The 19,337-nt window shown below is 40.0% G+C and overlaps 1 protein-coding gene across 2 annotated transcripts in view; it reads left to right on the forward strand.

The window, feature by feature from the left end:
* The window catches only part of bmp2k (BMP2 inducible kinase), a 43,244-nt gene that overhangs the window by 16,413 nt on the left and 7,494 nt on the right, over nucleotides 1–19,337 (forward strand). Inside the window, exons 3-16 of one of the 2 annotated variants that reach the window (XM_046385896.1) lie at nucleotides 1,265–1,383; nucleotides 3,126–3,231; nucleotides 4,235–4,377; nucleotides 6,610–6,731; nucleotides 7,952–8,033; nucleotides 10,370–10,502; nucleotides 11,225–11,328; nucleotides 11,415–11,494; nucleotides 12,077–12,222; nucleotides 12,546–12,739; nucleotides 12,873–13,022; nucleotides 14,656–14,921; nucleotides 15,554–15,723; nucleotides 16,325–16,444. In XM_046385896.1, coding sequence (XP_046241852.1) covers nucleotides 1,265–1,383; nucleotides 3,126–3,231; nucleotides 4,235–4,377; nucleotides 6,610–6,731; nucleotides 7,952–8,033; nucleotides 10,370–10,502; nucleotides 11,225–11,328; nucleotides 11,415–11,494; nucleotides 12,077–12,222; nucleotides 12,546–12,739; nucleotides 12,873–13,022; nucleotides 14,656–14,921; nucleotides 15,554–15,723; nucleotides 16,325–16,444 — 1,935 coding nt within the window. The remainder of the gene's footprint in view (nucleotides 1–1,264; nucleotides 1,384–3,125; nucleotides 3,232–4,234; nucleotides 4,378–6,609; nucleotides 6,732–7,951; nucleotides 8,034–10,369; nucleotides 10,503–11,224; nucleotides 11,329–11,414; nucleotides 11,495–12,076; nucleotides 12,223–12,545; nucleotides 12,740–12,872; nucleotides 13,023–14,655; nucleotides 14,922–15,553; nucleotides 15,724–16,324; nucleotides 16,445–19,337) is intronic. The other variant, XM_046385897.1, reaches the window with a different exon arrangement.

Below are 19,337 nucleotides of genomic sequence, written 5' to 3' on the forward strand. Positions count from 1 at the left end.
AACTCTGACTGTTGTGACTGCATACAAGCAAAGACGACACCTCAGTTTGTTTATATTTGCTTTCCCTTACTTTTTTGCTATCTTCTGTTTACTGTCCTTGTGGTTTTAACCTGCATTAGATATTTGTACTTGAGGTTATTATGTTGAACTGTCCTCACATCAGCAGAAATCTGTTTTACCACAGTGTGGATAGATTCTTCAATGGAGGCCTTTGTGCCCACTGGTCACTTCACATTCCCACCCTTTCTGTTCATTCCCAATCCAAATCCATGCTGCTTTTCATCTGACCTAAGGTAACTTGTTATTCACCTATCATGCCATTGTTGATCCTTTCTTTCTTTTCCTTGGTCAGTGGATTTTGTTGCCCACCACTCAGTGACTAAGTGAATCCCTTCTAATGAGATTGGGGACTGTACCATCACAGTGCTAGTCTCCATTCAACCTGAGAGACACAAAGGACAGTGACAACAGCTTCTGGCACCTCATCTAAACACCTTCTCCCTGTCAACGCAGTCTACTTCCACACCAGAAACCACCCACAAAAAATTCACTCACCCTGTGCAGTTTCATTCTCTTATCTCCTTCCTGTAAAATTTCGATGTATTTTACACTGGAATTACACTCATTTGGAGGTGGCTGGTGCAAGCCTCATGAACTTAGCCTTCTTGCTCCATAAAATGACTCTGACTTAGCTGCTGTTGAAATGTCAGGTCTTGGAGACCTTTTAGAAATCTTGGCATGATGACACCTTATCTGATCGACACATTTTTCTGCATTAACTTTCACATCTGAGTTTGTTCAGTCTCTTGTTCAGCACTACCATGTTTTGCACTCCTGTTAAGTTTCACATTCACAGCTGGCAGCACTCACAGCCCTCCACTGTTGTTGTCCAGGAGCACCACGTGAATGCATAACATGTCTGTTCAGCTCAACAGATATTGAAAATATGTGCAAAATTTTGATATTTTGATTAAAAAATGGCTTTCTAATTGAAAATCTCATTAATCATATGCAGAAAGTTTGCTTGTAATATCCATCCATTTTTTGTACTGCTGCCGTGTCGCGGGGTGGCTGGAGCCTATCCCAGCTCGCTTGTGACATGGACATTGGAAATCTAGGAATAAAAGTTAGATTTTATTTTTTGTTTAAGACAGGATAAAATCTTGTGTGAGCCGGTGTAACTGTCCCCCTGTGAAACAATTTTTATGTGTAATTTTGACTTCAGTATGCTGATGAAATGCTGACTTATCTTGTGTTTTTGCAGGAGGCTTCTCAGTGGTGTTTATGGCTCGTACGCACAGTGGTGTTCGCTGCGCTCTCAAAAGGATGTACGTCAACAACGTCCCGGATCTAAATGTCTACAAGAGAGAGATCACTATCATGGTGAGCGCAGTATCAGTGTTAAGTCACAGTTGAGAAATTATCTCTTAACTCAACTGAAGTCTTCCTGCTTGTCTTGAAGATCTTCATTTTAAATATGCTTGTTCGTTGCACATTAATTTTGTTGACACAAATATTGATGATGGAACAGGTGATTAAGATCTATTACTTGTCCTTTATTGGGAAGCTGTGGGTTGGAATAATGTTGTATTATAGGTGAAAACAAAAGATGTAGGCCATTATTTTGCTGTTACGTTGTCAGTCAATGCACCGCAACCAAAACTTGGTCTGCCCTGTGTGTATTTCTGTACTGTCCTTCCCTGGATAGAACATATTTTTCTCACTTTTTGCATTGAGGGCTTAATTAGCACTTCAAGACGCAGTGCTCATTGTCTGAAAATTTCATGAGGGTGTTCTCAGTTTTTAGGTTTTTAATTTAGCATAATTGCTGTTTCAAATGGTACATGAGACCTTCTAAAGATGCATTCCTAGTCCATCCTCTTTTCCAGCATTTCTAATCTGGCAAGAACAAAAAACTTTTGGTTGTGTGCTGGCAGACATTGTATTAATGCACCTGGTCTATTGATAAGCACATTTGATCTATCACAGCCTGTACTTGCATCATTACAGCAGATAATTCAAGGTGTTTTCTGTGATTCAAAGTTAAATATGCTCATTTATCCTGAAATATACCAGACATGTACAACTTGGACAACAGCAGATGTTTCGTGTTGAACGTTTGACCCCAGTTTGTCAGTGAGCAGCTCATTCTGAGCTGTTTGGCCAGCTTTGTGTGTCTGTTCACTGCCTCATCAGCTTTGTTATAAACACACACACACACACACACACACACACAAACAGCTGACTTTAAACGTTGACACAGTCCTGGCCTGTTGGGACTTTGCCTTAGGTGTGTCAGTTTCCACAACACACAGCAGTGGGTCTCTTTTCATGCTGGCATTTGGCAGTCTCAAACACTGATACTTTAATCCAATGAATAAATCAAGTGAATTAAGATTAGTGGAGTTAAGAGATCAGTATGGTGTAAGAACATGAAAGAAAAGAAAAAGCATTCTTCTTTCACATTCACACACTAGCTTGACTGCAAAGGCTGGACTGAATTCAGCTAGATGTTGTACTTTTTGGGTTTTGTTTTCTGGTCACTTTTTTCTTTGGTGTTTAGCAAATTTGGATGTGGTTCCACAGATGTTCACTGCTTGTGTATCGTAAAACCAGGAGGCGTAAACTCAAAAGTATCCTGTTCGTATTCAAACTTAGGCATTTTATTAGTGCCTAAAACAAACCTGATTCAACTCACTGCAACTTTATCTGTAACTGATGACATTATTGGTTCATCTACCATTTTTAATGCAGTTTATATTTTTTGTTTTGTTGCTTATACCATGTATAAAGACGCAAGAAAAGCGTTATCCCAGGCCACAGTTTTTGCTTCCTTCTTAATTGTATGTTGAGTGGCAACATCTGACTGCTGAACACGTCCAAACATGAATACCCCTCAGCAATTCAGGAGACAGGCAAAAGTGTGTGGGAACAGTTTTGTTTGTTGTTTGTAATTGCCACAGTGAGTAAGATTGTGTGATTGGAGAGATGCCCTTAACAGTTAAATTCTGGAGACACACCACTTCCACATTTAATGGGATCTTCATTTCTACCTGCTCAATACTAGTTGAATATGTCTATGTCTTTCTGTTCTGATCAGTTCCATCCTTTCACCCCATCTGCAGAAGGAGCTGTCAGGCCATAAGAACATAGTCGGCTACCTGGACTCCACGATCAGTGTAGTGTCGGACAGCGTCTGGGAGGTCCTGATCCTCATGGAATACTGTAAAGGTACGGCCTCTCTGTTTGTAAATACACACATGTTCTGAAACCATGACATGACCGTGTGTTTTACACACATTCATAATTTAACTTTTTGAAGTTTAAGCAAAATTAAAGTTATTTCAAGTCTTTAAGGTTTTTTCTTGCAAATTTGAGTTTGATGGTGATGGTAAGTGGTGTTTGGTCTTTGTATCATGTCACCGTTTTTGTAAATTAGGTAATAAATACATTCTAACATTCACCAACTATCTACATTAGTTTATTTGGCTATACAGTTAAACCAACTTGTGTACAAAGGTCCAAAACATTTTTTTAATGTGTCTAATTCTCTATTGCTGCCTCTGCCCTTTGTGTGGCCCACCTCTTGATCATGGCAGCTTGCTGGCTCAGCTTAGCTTTGAAGGCTCTTTTGAGTGGTTTTGCCCTCAATGGACAAGTTTAGATTAAAACATTACTCTGGTTGCCGAGAATCATCAGATAGTTAGATATGTGGTATTTAGTTAATTTAGAAATGTGGTGACAGTACGCTAAAGCAGAGGACGCATGGCTTTTTTTTTTTTTTCCTTTTTCTGTTTTACTGACTTTTTGTTATGGTAACATGAAATACGATCTTAGATAACTACTTAACATGGCAATTTATTTATTTATTTTAACTTTGCTTTGTTTTTGCATTTTTATGCTGTAATTTTAATGTGTTCTTTAATGTGTCTTAACTTGTTCACTTGTCATGCTGAGGTTGGTTGCGTATACTGCTGACTGTACTACAAATTGCCCCTTGGGGATAATAAAGGCCTCCTTGAACTTTAGATGCCATTTTTTATACTGTAAATATTACATTTTAGAATTAGGATAAAGCTTTAAGTGTGACTGTAAGCGTATACAGGACAAGTGAAAACTTTGCTAATTACTTTCCTATAAAAATAGCAGACTTGTTGGCCGGTATTGGTTTCCCAGCCTGAACTGATAAGCTGTTTTGGCTCCCTAAAGCTGTTCCTCCACCTCTCTCCTGCAGCGGGTCAGGTGGTGAAGCAGATGAACCAGCGGTTGAATGTGGGCTTCAGTGAGGCTGAGGTCCTCCACATCTTCTGTGATACCTGCGAGGCTGTGGCCCGCCTGCATCAATGCAAGACACCAATCATTCACAGAGACCTAAAGGTGAAGAGGGTGTTATTATTTTTTTAATATCAGTGTTCAATCATTTTTTGATTCTATGAGATTTAAGGAAATGCCCATCACATTTTTTTCTGAGCCTTGAATAACATGTTCGGGTTGTTTGTTTTGTCAGACCAACAGTCCAAAACTGAAAGATTTTCAATTTACAGCGATGTTTAAGTGATAGCGACTACTCACCTTTTAAGAGCTAAAGTCGGCTGATTTTCTGCAGCCTCTGCTTGATAAGTGACTTAAACTGTTCATTGCTGTCAGAACTTTCTGATGAATACCTGAAGGCTTTTCTTGATTAAATCTTTCGGCACCAACTTCAATCCTTGACAAAAATCATCAGTAGTCATGACTCCTTTTTCTTCAAGCAAGACACTTCGCTAACCAAAAATAAAACCTACTTGCTGGCTTACTTTGAGTGACTACGCATATAAATTTGCAATACAGTGGTAATAGGTTGTATTTATTAATCCTGATTGGGCAATCTAGTTGCTACATTCATTGTACTTAACAAGCAGTTGGTCTGCCTTTTAAAAATAAAATAAAAATCCTGAAGCAGGAACCGAATCAGTGAAGGAATACATATGGAGTTACTGTTACTGTTACTCTGTTACTCAGCAGAAACCTTCCCAAAAATAACACACTCTTCGGCAAAGTTGAGAAGTGTGGTGCTGTGCACAAAATCTACACTAATGAATTTGTTGATGTCAACGCAGTGAAAAGCCAGAACTTCTAGCTTGAATAGTTGTTTATTACAATAAACGTCAAGTGACATTTGTGAACTTAAATGATGTAAATCTGCTTGGTCAACAGAAGAAAGAATGCTTTGGTTTCACTTCACTGCTTGTTCTAACTCCTCTGCTTCCTCTTATGCTCCACCGCTTCCTTTGCCTGCTTGTTCTCTTATTTCCTCCCCTTCTTGTCCTTACACCTCTGTTAGTTTTTTGTCTAACACCTTTTCCTCTTTCTTCTACAGTCTACAGCAGCTGGTACATCTTGAAATTCCTCACTAACATTATTCTGGCTTAATTTTTAGAGTTGATTTTCAAATCAAGGTTGGCTACGACCCAGATTTACCCTCTTTTTTGCTGATGCCTGGAGGCTGCAGATAATTTCCCACCCTGGCTGAATCCTCCTCAGTGCTCCATCAGTGGGCTGCTGTACCCCATCCAGCTGGACAAGCCTCTAAACAGTGTGGTCCCTTCAGCTCCACAGGCCCGTCCTCTGTTCGCTGTTTGTATCTGTCTGTTCAGTCTACATGGCTTACATAACATTGCATGGGCACAAAAGACCGTGGAGGCCCCGTCACGCATTGCCAGGGGAAGTGAGAGTGCAAAAAAGTCCCTTAACCCTGGGCTGTCAACAGTATTGAGACACTCTGTGTTGCTTTCATTTGCTTTGTTTTCCTTGGACAGTTTGAAATCTTTTTCTCTTGATCCTCTTTTTGGTCTCCTCCTTTTCTATGTCGAGAGTCTTGCTGGCTTTATATTTTATGTCTTATGCCCTTGTTATACTTTGAGGCAGTCTCATCTTCATTTCAGTATTTCTCTTGCTGCTTGTTTCACGTATTTCCTCCCCCTGTCTTCATTTCTTTTTTATTTTGTACTCTGTCATTCTTCACACCCTTCTTTGCAGTTTTTGTGTTGTTACACAGGTCTGTAATCTCTGCTGTGGTTAAAAAATCAAAGCATTATTTAAAAACTCAACTCTGAAACCAACGTAGTTACCACAGCAACTCGTGCAGATAGGCTGGCAATGTCTGGAAACACAAATCCGATCTGATCACTTGCAAAAAAAAAACAGTGCGGAAAGTCTATCTTAAACATCGGATTTGAGACATAAATCTTATTTGCCTGTGGTCCAAACAAGAACAGAACAGTCATGGAGGGCAGAGGGCACACAGACTCTGAGCAGGTTTAAAATGTGAAAAGGCTGTAACACTTTCAAAATGACAGGTACTTTCCTATATGTAGGAGGTGCACACTAACATGATTGTATCCTCATTTGTAACCTTTTTGCTGCTCTTTTGTTCTTCCTGTGGGTGGTGTGGGTTGGACTACAAATCTAGATCCAAAAGTTCTGGGGTTGCAGCTCTGTTCTTGGATCATCAGTGACACTGTGCTCACAATAGCCAGCCGAGAAACCATTCAGCTGCACTTGTCACTTTATATATACCCTATCTTCCTTCTTTAAAAAGTCTTAATTCTTGTCTGTTTTTCTTGACAGGTTGAAAACATCCTACTAAACGACCAGGGAAATTATGTGCTATGTGACTTTGGTAGTGCAACTCACAAGATTTTGCTGCCACTTAAAGATGGAGTGACTGCTGTGGAGGACGAGATTAAGAAGTACGTTTATTTCAGTTCAGCACATGTTCCACCTACTGAGATAGTCCTTAATGATGACCCAGGATCTATCAAGGAAAAGTTTGCACCTCTGAATGTCACTGACTGGTCAAACTGATGTTATAGGTAGATAGATATTGATCCCAGGGGAAATTCAAGAACATTATTACAACATATAGAGTATGGGATGGCTACTAAATGGCTATTAACTGGTCAGTTTATTTAAGAGAAAAGGTGTGACCTCTGTCTTAACAGGGTAGTGTTGCAATAATGAAAATCCCAGGCCAACAGACCAGCAGCAGCTGTTATGCTCTCAAAGTTTTCCAACTAATTCAGTCTGCTGGAATACATTTGCATAATCCTTGACAAGTAAACCAAAATTATACACACCACTGCTTACAATCACACCTGTTTTGATCCGTTACAGATGATGGTGTGTTATGCAGTTATGGTCTCCCCTACCCTTTGTCTTGGTGGTGTCTTTTACAGTGTCAGCTTCTATATTTGTGTAGTGTCAAATCATAGCGGTCCTTTGAGATCTGGCCTATTAATTTTTCCCACATTTATAGCTGCAATAAAGTGCAGTGCGTGTTACTTATCGGCAGTATATGATTGAGTGTAAACTCTCCCTCTTCATGACACTGGACATACAGAAACCATCAGTCCTCTGAACTGTGGTGACAAATCAGCTGGGTTTACTCCAAACACAAAATAATAAAAATACAAAATAAAACATTAGGCTGCAACTTTACTGTTTTTGTTCACACTCACCACTGTCAAAGTGGCAGCTGTTTCAAGCAAAAGAACTCTACACACTCTACACTGCTCAACAACAAACAGCAGACAGGCACAGTGGCAAATTAACTAGTTCAGCATCGAGCAGTTACAGAGCCAGAGAGCTCTTTCAGTAGCAGCTAGAGACTAAAACATTACATGTTTCTGTCCGCCTTACGTTCATAGGGTGGACAGAGACACAACTGTTTGTGTAAATAAACAACTGTTTGCTGAGATCACCATATTAAGTTGCGAGGTGACAGTACATGTCATTGATCTGTACGTGTTTTGACTGCTCCCTGGTAGCCAAAAAAAGAAATCATTTATAAGTACCCCAAACCTGTTTAAGTACATATTTGAGTAAATGTACTAATTCATTTTAAACTCTGATGCTTAGTCATTTGAACATTGACCTATCATTGATGACTTCCTGTTGTTGAACTTCCCAGGTACACGACCCTTTCATATCGTGCACCGGAGATGATTAACTTGTATGCAGGGAAAGCCATCACCACTAAGGCTGATATATGGGTAATGTCTTACTTTTTGCTTTGTGTGTGTATGTGTGTGTCATGTACCCTACCAAGCAGGTTTGTCCTGGTAGTGTCCTAGGCGTCACTCTGCCTGGGCAGGTTGTTCCTCTCATTTCTCTCTCTCTCTCTCTCTCTCTCTCTCTCTCTCTCTCTCTCTCTCTCTCTCTCTCTCTCTCTCTCTCTCTGTCTCTCTGTCCCTCTCTCTGTCCCTCTCTCTCTCTCCAAGTGTCTCTCTTTTTGTCTCTATCTCCTGGCTTGCCTTGGGCTGTTTGCCTCTAACAGCTCTCCAACAGTGTTTTTCCCTCATAAAACATTAAGAAACATCATTCATAACAAAGCCAGAACTCTTCCTCATCTTATTCCTACCTCTGCCTACCGCCTGTTTTCTCCTATTTGACCTCACTTTGAGATAATAAGGGCCTTGGTAAGCTTGTGTGAAATAGGCCTTGGCTGTTGTGAGGGTGCGAAGTAGAGAGGCAGGAACAAGGGCTTGGACAGGATATAAGGATTTGGCTCTTGATGGGACACCTTATGCTTATAAATGTGTGCACTTTGCTTAAACTTTTTCATGTTGTGTTTGTTTAACTTAGAAACAAGATTAAAACAAATTACCAGTAAAATAAAAATGGAACTACCGAATCAAAAACAGATATCTTTCTTCAAAAAGGAGACTGTTAGCCAAAGTTTTAAGTTTTAATGGTTTGATACCAGGCAAATTTAACGTTATTAGTATTCACTACCACATGCATGTCTGCTGATAAATTGTACTTTTGAATAACTGTCTATGTGCCAGCCACTGGAGCCAGTCTTTTTATATGTACTCTAATGAACATGGCACTGTGAATAAAACTGTAAGTCTACGTATATATGTTATGTATGTGTGTATGTTAACAGATGAACAGACAGAAGCTTTAAACAGACCTCAGACTGTAAGAAGAGAGCTACTTTGGGACATTCAACAAAAACTGCAACTTCCTGTGAACTATCCCCTGCATTCTCACTTCCTGTTTTATGTTTAGCCACATGTTTGAAACTCTGCAGTCTTATACGTTGTGCCTAACACAAATGTCATATGTATTTTGGAGCTGTTGGCCAATATATGTCTGTCTACTGTCTAAATCGGATTAGGAGTTTGGTATCAGACTGGATTAGTTTGTTGAGTGGAAAACTGTGAGGAATATCCGTCTTCAAATAGACCTTTTAAAGCAAAGCTTTCGCTAAACGCTACTGCTCATTCTAAAGTCTCTTTCATCTCCAGCTGCATCATCACCAAAAAGATGCCAGAGCCAAATATAACGCTAACTGCGTATATGATTTGAGAGCAGGGCACTTTTGCATGTGAATGTTTGGACAGCCACATTGCCAGGGGAGCAGACTCTGGGCTTGTTTTTAAAAGCAGCTTTTTAGCCACTGACTTAGAAACATTAATTCTTTGCTAAGCAGCCTTATGTTTCTCAGTAGGAAAACAGTATTGTCAAGGTTAGGACTTCCCTTCCCGCTAAGATACTGTGCTTTTAAAACGGTTGTAGAAGTCTCAGTTTTCAGGAGTGAGAAAAGCTTCCACATTAATGCCAGGATCAAAGGTTTCTGGCAGAACATCACATTATAACAAAATGATCAATGTCATTAATTTCACCCGTCTATGGTTGTAATGTTGCCACTGATCTGTGGCTGGTCCATATATAGCCTATCTTGCAAAGATAAAATACATCAGGTCTGCATTTGTTCTTCCTAACCCCGAAAATAGTGGAGCAAGAACGGCTTTTGTCCTTATGGAAGTAATGCTGGTTACTTGGTCCAGTGGTTGAATGTTTGGCCAGACATATTTACCAGTCGACCAGCTGTGCAAAAGGTGTCAACTCTACAAGGCAGTGAGGGAAGTACCGGTACCAAAGATCTATGCAAAGTGCGGGTTTACATCTCCAGTTTTGTCTATTTTCTCATTTCACTGTTACTACTAGAGCCAAGTATTGAAACTTTTTGAGTTCCAAACACCATGTCGAAATCAGATGCTTTGCCTTTACTTATTCTTCACTTTTATTTCCTTTTTTGAATCTTAATATTGCTGGTTTTGAGCTGTATTTTTTATTTAGGCAAATTTCTTTCATGGCACCTTTATGTGTAGGCTAAATCAAACTGTGATGCAGGTTTGTTCTTTTTGTTAAAAATGAAAAAGGCTCTAATAGAAAAAAATATATGGTGTAATAGAGGAGCAGTACCAATAGTGAAACAGTATTGTGTTGGCAGCAGCATTGAAAATTTCAAGCAGTACCCAGCCCTAAAAGTTAACTTGGTTCAGGTCCTTTTCTAGCACTGTTTCTGTTTTCTCCACAGGCACTTGGATGCTTGTTGTACAAGCTGTGTTTCTTCTCACTTCCATTTGGGGAGAGTCAAGTTGCCATATGTGATGGAACCTTTATCGTTCCAGATAACTCCAAATTCTCCTTCAAGTTGCACTGTTTAATCAGTAAGTTTGGGTTAACATGGGTTAAAGCCACAATGTGTATTCTGATGATACAGGAGTATTTAATTACTAACCAGGCTCATTTATTTGCCATATCACTTATATATTTCTCCTTTTTAAAAAGAATGTCTGTTCACATGGTTTGACTTACTCGTCATTACTGCATAAGCACTGTGCTAATATTTTATGCCCTGTTTTCAATGTGTACTGTTATGTGCAACGGTAGAAAAGGCATGTTTGAGGTGAAAAGTTTTCTCCAGATTGTGTAACTTGACTGTAGCCTTCAGTTACATCGAATTTGGTGCAAATGTTTGAGAATTTATACAGTGAGGTATTCCAGAAAGAGCTCTTTTTTTTGTTTCTCATTTTATGAATTTTCTGTCTTTAGCTAGTTTGTAATTTGCTCCTACAGTCCTGTTTTGCCATGTAACATAGACAGTGTTCACCCTCTACTGTGCTCACCCACAGAGGGATCTGCTTATGCATTTACACAACTTTAGCCTGTTTGAACCAGTCATGGACTGTCAGTCATGACAGCCTCGTTTGCTTTCAAGTTGTTCCACTTCCCTTATTGCGTCCTGCAGCGGAGCTTCCTCTGTATATTATTTGACCAACGGCTCCACCAAGTGGCCAAAGATAGAAGATGCATATTAACTACATTTCAGCAGCAGAGTATTGTTCTGCCCAACTTGCTGTATAAAATGACCTTTCTGTTTTTTTTCCAGGATATATGCTCGAGCCAGACCAGGAGAAGAGACCAGATATATATCAAGTGTCCTACTTTGCTTTCAAATTAGCAGGAAAAGACTGTCCAGTGCCAAATCTTTTTGTAAGTCATCAGAATGAAGCAGTCAGTGTTGGCTTTGACTGTTTTAGTCATTCCTTATTAATATAATTCTCCTTTGCTTTCTCCAGAACTCTCCCATCCCTACATCGCTCCCAGAGCCTCTAACGGCTAGTGAGGTCGCTGCTAAGAAAAGTATGACAAAAGCCAGGTACTGCTTACTGACTGGAACAGTCTTTTTTTGCTTTTCTTATGATACAAACTAGCACTAGCTACTTATACTCTGTTGTGAAGCCTCTTAAAACTGTAAACGAATATCTGTGTTAAAGACATTCTATTGACATTAAGTGGCACCACTATTGGGTATATATAAAGAAAATAAACATGTTTTTAGCATATTTATGTTTTTTTCTTTTATTCCTTTTACCACCTGGTACAGCAGAAAAGCTTTAGTGACATTCTCTTAAAAAAAAATACAAGAAACAAAATGTCCTTGTTTGTGCCATAAACATAAAACACATTCAGATAGTTACCAGATGTAATAATAAAAGAAAGTATTTGTATTTAATGTGCTTTAATTTATTTATTTACTATCTCCATCGGGCTAATGAAGAGCAACATTACATTATAACATTACATTACATTATAACATTTGTGGCCAGAACAATACCATAAACATTCAGATGGTGCACAGTGTAAACCTATGCATTCATATCCACATGTTGAAAGACACGGTTTATATGTAATGATTAACAAAAAAATCAAATCACGACTACTGACATCTTCTTTCTAGGATAACAGACTCTGTGGGTCCGACCGAGACATCAATAGCTCCCAGACAGAGGCCAAAAGCGGCAAACAGCAATGTCCTGCCCCTCGCCACTGTCACCCCTGTCAAGATGACCGTGCCTCCAGCAACTGTCAGCAACGGCCAGAAAGGTTTGCATTTCTGCTAGGTTCTTTTTGTATTTTAGACTTTTCGAAATAGCTCTACTTACTTTCAGCAAAAAATTTCAATATAATATAAATATATATAATAATAATAATTAAATAAAATGAAGTTGAGTCAAAGATTTGGTTTCAAGTATTATCTCATGTTTGTGACAGTAGTGATGTGGTTTAGCATTTGTGCTTTCTGTGGTTTCACCAACCACAAAATTTCTTTGAACTTGCTTGAAGTGTTTCTACAAAGCCCTTTGAGGCAAACTGTAATTGGTAATGGCTCTATAAATAAAACTGACTTGCTTGATTTGACCACTCAGCTCCCACTCCAGGCTCAGGGCAGCCATCCATGCAGCCCCAGCCCAGCAGTCAGCAGCACCGAGTCCTGCAGCAGCTACAGCCTGGTGACCTACGTCTGCAGCAGCTTCAGCAGCAACAGCATCATCACCAACAACAACAACAACAAGCGGTGCAGCAACAACATATAAATGCACAGCAACTGCATTACCTCCAGGTATACCATCAACATCAATAAACATAAAACTATTCACCATAGAAGTCAACTTCTCTGGGAATGCTGAGTAATTCTTGAACCATTACTCAGAGCGAATATTCATTTTTGTTGATCTGTTTACAACCTTCCTCAGTATCAACAGGCTGTGCAGCAGTCCCTCCAGCTTCAGCAGCAGCAAGCCCTCCTCCAGCAACAGCAGCAGCAGCAGCAACAGATGATGATGCAGCCGATGTACCAGCAGCAGGTTGCCCAGGCCCAGGCTCAGGCTCAGTACGCAGCCATGGTGAGTTCTCTGGTACCAAAGCTGCAAGGACTTCCATTTGATTTGCTATCTGCATTAAAATTGACATCCATCAAATTAAGTTTGCTTTTGTTCAAGCCCATTCAAGCATTTCAGGATGCTTCTAGCTCAAAATCATGACAGAATATCAGAGCAGAAGATTGTATCCAAAACTGCAATAAATAGTTTGAGCAAATGACAGTGAAACACATGGAGACGCAGCATGAAATAACACGGAGCTGAACATTTCATTTAATGTCAGAATGCCCTAAAATTGCTCTCTCTGTTCCAAACACTGGCAGCCAGTCCTTTTCAGTCGAATTGCTTCATGTCTGTGCCAAGCAGCATTGGAAGCAGACGCTCAAACTTCCTACTGACTCTGTCCAAATATTCAGAAAAGTAGTATTTATGCAGCTACTGAATCAAACACACAAACACAGGTCCTCCAAATGCGTACTGTTAGGGCGGCGCAATTTTTAGTCTGTTTCCCGCCGAACATGTACCATCTGTTTTATTTCAGAGGCAATCTGGTGTGAGCGAAGCCACGAGGGGATCGAACAGAGGGTGAAATCGAGCAGTTTCCTCTGTGTTGCATCCTGACATATGAAGCAGTTCACAGGCAGGAGAAGAGAGCACCTCTCGAAATTACTGTTCTTATTCCCACGATACGTGCTAACTGTTTAAAAGCAGTGTTTCCTCTGTGATCTTAGACCTGTTCCTTATTGTGGCGAGGAAGCTTTGCTAAGTGACTGCAAATTTGTAATATGGTGTAATGACATCAGATCCACTTTACTTACAGTACAGTTCTATAAAAGCACAACACTTGTTTGCGTAAGTGCTTTTCAAATAAGGTTTGTCGAGAAAACTTGAAAAATGGAAGCAGAGGAACAAGAACAGTTAAACTGAGACCCTGGTTAGAGGTAATAAAAACGTGGAGTATATTATTAGGTTGATTTTGAGTTTAAACATTTTGATTCTTAAAGGCTCTTAAAGACAATTCACATAAAAAATGTTTTTATATTCAAAGGTCTGATGGCGCTGCTCTAAGGCTTTAGTCCCTGAACAGTAACAGTTTTTAATGTTACATCTCCAATGGAGAAGGAGCCTCTTTGATCTAGTCAGATTCAGATGTCTAGCTGGAGGAAAAATGTTACCCTTTTGACAAAGCTGCTGAAGGAAGTGGAACATTTAAAATCTAAGGAGTCAGATATTTTCTAAAGAGCAGGTGGCGACCAAGTGTATGCAAATCTTGCTCTGCTTGTAGTGGGTGTTTAAAAACAGGCAACTAACATGTTACCCACAACAGCTGGTGATATGTTGAAGCTGTTTATCAGTCAGATTGTTTTGGAGTTTGTGTCCACCAAAATCAATTAATGCAGCTTTAAAATTGTCAGCCAGTGTTCGAGGTGGTCCTAACTACTTTTGAAACTTAGTTCTTTTGTTGAGCTTTGTGTCCTTCTCGCTGTTTGACTTGAATTCCTCCATCCCTCCCCTTCACTGTGTCCCCAGCTTTCCAAATCCAGAACTGGTTTCTAACAACATTTCATCATTTTGTTGCCATCGTTGTGCGCCATGAAATCAAAGGTCCGTCCCTCATTCCCTCCCCCCTTTTCTCCCTCTCTTCCTTCCTTAACAGCTGCACCAGTACCAACAGGCTTTTGTCCAGCAGCAGCAGCAACAACAACAACAACAGCAGCAGCATCATCATCATCACCATCAGCAGCAGCAGCATCAGCATCAGCATCATTCTGCTCAGCAGCCTCTCCCCTATATGTCCTCCCCTATTGAGTTCCAGATTCCACTGGCTTCCTACAATGCGACCACCCCCACTGCTGGGACTGGAGCTGGACCTTGTCAGATGGGAGGACCGTCACCTGTGGATCCCTCATACACTAACCCCAGGTAATGTCCGTGTTATCATATTGTGTGTTTGTCTTTTTTTAATCTTGTTTTGTGTGGAAGTAAATAATGTAAATGTCAATCGCTATTTCAGATGAAACCAGATAACAGATAGTAGATTTTGCATGCCTTCACAGCCGCTGTTGCCACAATCATAACTCATAACATAATCAATCAAATGTGTGTTCTGCACTTTTTCACAATGATTTTTCTCAACATATGAAGTCAGTTAAATGTGATTTAAGTTGATTCTGATATCTCACATACACACTTCACTTGGAGAGGAACATAGAGAAACTCTTCTTCTCTCTATACTACCCTCTATAAAACCTTTGACTAATCTATGCTACATATAGTTTGCTTACTCACTGACATTTTCCAAAAACGAGAAGAGGAATGCATTAAAAGGGGATTGTGGGGAACATTTATTTACATGCAACAGTAAAGTAGTCTTCAGGTGTAGTTGCCTGAGATTTGTGAACTTAATGGGTCAGACAAACATCCCTACCTTCAGAGGTTTTCAGTAGAGCAGAGTTCTCCCTTTGGTCTGACTAACCTGTCGTCGTCGTAACAGAAATGTGCTCTGGAGGTGAATCCACCCCTAACAGGTAATCACTGTTGTACTCTCTCCACAGCAGAAACCCTCTGCTTGTTTCAGATGGGATCACGCCAGTGTCTCAAAGCTGCAGCAGCACAGTCAGTAACCCCCCAGACATGTCAGGCTGGAATCCTTTCGGTGAGGACAACTTCTCCAAGTTGACAGAGGAGGAGCTGCTTGACCGGGAGTTTGACATGCTCAGAGCAAGCAAGTGACCCCTTCATTTTTTTTAATGTATATTTGTCAATTAAGTATATCTCAAAAGATGTTTATTAAAACTTAAAGGAAGTTTTTGTACACATTCAGGTTTTTTAATGATTCCTTGGCTTTTACATCTTTGCTGTTTTGTTATGAACAACCAATCACAGATTTTCCTTAAAGAAAGAAATTTTGACACGTCTGAATTCTGTTACTTTGATTATTTTGCCGTTTTGACCAGATAAAGGTGAAAGAATGATTTCTAACAATTTTCTGTTTGTAAGAGGATTCAGTTTTTGATGGAGGTTTTCTGTCTGATTGCTTTCTAGTTTAGTGTACATCGTCTTAACTGTGAGTTTATACTAATAGAATAATCTGTTTCTGTTAGAGAACAAAGCGTTTGAAGAAAATTCACCTGTGACCACTATCATAGGATACTGCATATATTATTCACAGTTACTATTGTCTAAACAGAAAATAAATTCCAATTCTCAATTCCAGATTTACAAATGACCACAGAGGTCCATGTGTTTTTTTAAAAAAATAAAAATAAAAAATACGTTGCTGTAAATGATCTAAGTATCTTCACCTCTGTGATCTTTACATACAGAAAAGCCAGTGGAGAGAGCAGCCAGCATGGAAACGGACCGACCGCAGCCTGCTGCCTCTGCCGCCAAGCCCCCTCCACCAGAGGACCTGTTCGGTTCAGTCCCGTTTGTGGCCAGCGCAGGCAAGTCTTAGAGGAGTCTCTGCCGTGAGGACCCAACACTGTGGAGGCACCTGAGCCCTCTCTGCCCTCTCCTGACCCCTCCCCGCTTATCCAGCTCTTTTGTTCCCACCTCATCTCCAGCCAGGAGCTCCTGTCCCACACAGACCCCACGGTGGGGCTTTAAAAACCAATGATCAGTTGGTAGATTAGTCGTGCTTGTGTTGTCAGAACAAAATACAGTGAAAAGGTGAGCCAAGCCTCGTGCTCTTCTGTGTCTAAATTAGGATGGAAAATGTATGCAAGAATAGCAGGTGCATCAGAGAAGTAGAAAGCACTTTTTGAATTCACTACAATCAGTTCTGACTTTTAATACCGAGCTTTCTAACTGCCCTGCTGTACCAAACCTTTATGCATGTTAGCTGGAAGAAGTGTTTTAGTCTCCTCCATAGCTCACTGGGTGAAACAAGGCGCTAACTGCCAGGGTTTGGGGTTACATTCCCTGCCTAGATCAAAATGACTGGAGCAAGGTACTAATATAGTGGGGTCTCACTTTGCAGGCTAAACATGTATACACTCATGCTGAGGTGCTTTGCATAAAATTACAATTATTTTTATTTCAGTGCATATAAAAAGCAAAAACTTCCAACTCACTGTGTTCAGCGAGTAACACAGCTGGATGAGGTTGCTGTAGATCCATTGGCACTAAAAGCAATATGAACATAACAAGGCTGAAGTGACAACCTGTCTTTAAAGACTCTGACATGTGACTGGTACTAATTAGGGCTGAGTGATGTCCAGATTCCATCATATACACAATAGAACATTTACACAGGCAGAGGCCATCTAATTAATACTTACAACTTACGCAGTTATTGATTTCTCATGGCTGCTTTGTGCTGTTGAATTTTGATGGAGTTGTAATATTTGAGAATAGAATTGTACGTGTTAGATCACCAGTTGTACTTCCCCTCATGAGGTTCCTTATTCAGCCAGTGTTGAACACTTTATTGTAGTTGCGGTCTTACAGATGGCTGACTTTGTGTCAGACTGTTGGCCTCTTTGAGTGTATCTTGCTGTTTCTACCTTTGTTGAACCTGTTGCAGGTGGTGTAGCCCTAAGTTGCATGAAAACAGGCTTGTGATAAACGGATTTTGTGTGCAGCAAAATGACTGCCGGTTCTGGTGTATTGTACTGTCTCAAAAGAACTCTCTCAAACCCATCCCTCCTTTTTCAGTACATTCCTCATAGGTACTCTTAATTAATCTAGTAAAAAAACAAAAAAATAAGCTTACACGATGATGCTGTTCACGTACACAGTGTCTGTTGAGTACCAGTGTAACCCACACATCGCTCAGCCCTGGTACTAATAAACTCCAGTTGGAGGGGAAAAAAGAACACTTGAACTTCCAAAGTTGTGGCTTCTTGCCATTTGTTTACATTAAAATGCCATCTACTCTCTTCGGCCATTGAAAACGCAATGCAAAAATTCTTCACAAATGGCAGATTTTTTTTTTCTTTCTTTTATCGTTGTGACGAAGCCTCAAATGTGCTTGTGTGGACTGTGCACTTTACTGCAGAGGCCAATGTTGACATCCTTAACATTACCTGATAGTTCTCATTTGGCTCAACTAACCAGTCAGACTGCATGTGATTTGACCCCGACACAGGTCATAGCCTCGGTATAACAGTGTGAATATCAAAGCGTAGTATTCCTACATATATTACATCGGTGGCAGCAATAAGCTTCTGTGCCTCTGTACTCTTCCGGCTCCTTAAATGTGAATTGGTTATGTTTTGATAGGCAATTTAGAAATGCTGTTTGTAACTCATAGACTATATTTACTGATGAACAGTATTGATGCTAAAACACTTTTTTCTAGAGGGAGAGTGAGACAAGTGGGGTTTTTTTTGGGGGTTTTTTTGTTTTTTTTCTCGTGTCCTTAAACATGCAAGCTTAATGCAAGTCCAGTGGCTACAGCATAGAGTAGAATAAGACAGTGATAATGATAATGATGCAATATAACCCTCCAAGCACTTGAATGTAGGCATTTTATTGTCGTTACTTAATGAATATAACTTTCTATTTGAGTTGAAATTGGATTGAATGCATTAACAAAAAAGAGCTGAAACAGATTGAAGGGACTTTGGTATTGAATTTAAAACCCAGAAAGGTCGAATAAACCCACTTGTTTGAGACTGGGTGTTTTTCCTGTGGGCTGGCATGAAAAAATTTGCAACTAATTTTTGACCAGCCTTTTAGCTTCCTGTGTTTGTGCCATGACGGTGTGTCAGTCGGTTATTTAGGTTCCAGGTGTTAAAACACCCTCTCATTAGCATTAATTAGTCGTTCTGTTGTCATGTCCCTTTCTCACTTTTTGGGTGAAGTTTGACTGACATTACAACTGCTGTGTTTGATCAGCTGTTGATGTTCGTGATCGAAGTTTCTCAGAGGCAGAGCTGCTGTAACAGGAGCTTTAGTCTCAGATCGTTTAACCTTTTGTGCTTTTGCCTATAAAATATTTGTGGGATTTAGGACTTTTTCAGATGATAACTGACAGTTATTGGAAAAATGGGGGTCAATTTTCTTTGCTGCTACAACCCACGTGTACATACCAATCAAAATGTGATTGAAGATGACAGAGAAAACTTTTATCTCATTTATATTGTAGCACTACAATTCACATGACACTTAACATCAGATAGCATCAAAACTTATATTGTACAGTCTGACTGATTTCAACCAAGATTTGATCAGACCAAGGGTTAACTCATCCAATCCAGAGCAGCTCTGCCTCTGACCACTATCTGGTTAGAACTGCAAATTTTCTGACTTGTGAGTCATGCATGTTCTAGATGACACCGCATTTTACAAGTCTTCTAAAGACAAGCTCCCAGTTTTCAATTGGCAACCTGC

The sequence above is a fragment of the Scatophagus argus genome, chromosome 4 (genome assembly GCF_020382885.2).
Source record: "Scatophagus argus isolate fScaArg1 chromosome 4, fScaArg1.pri, whole genome shotgun sequence".
In the NCBI taxonomy this organism is placed as follows: Eukaryota; Metazoa; Chordata; class Actinopteri; family Scatophagidae; genus Scatophagus; species Scatophagus argus.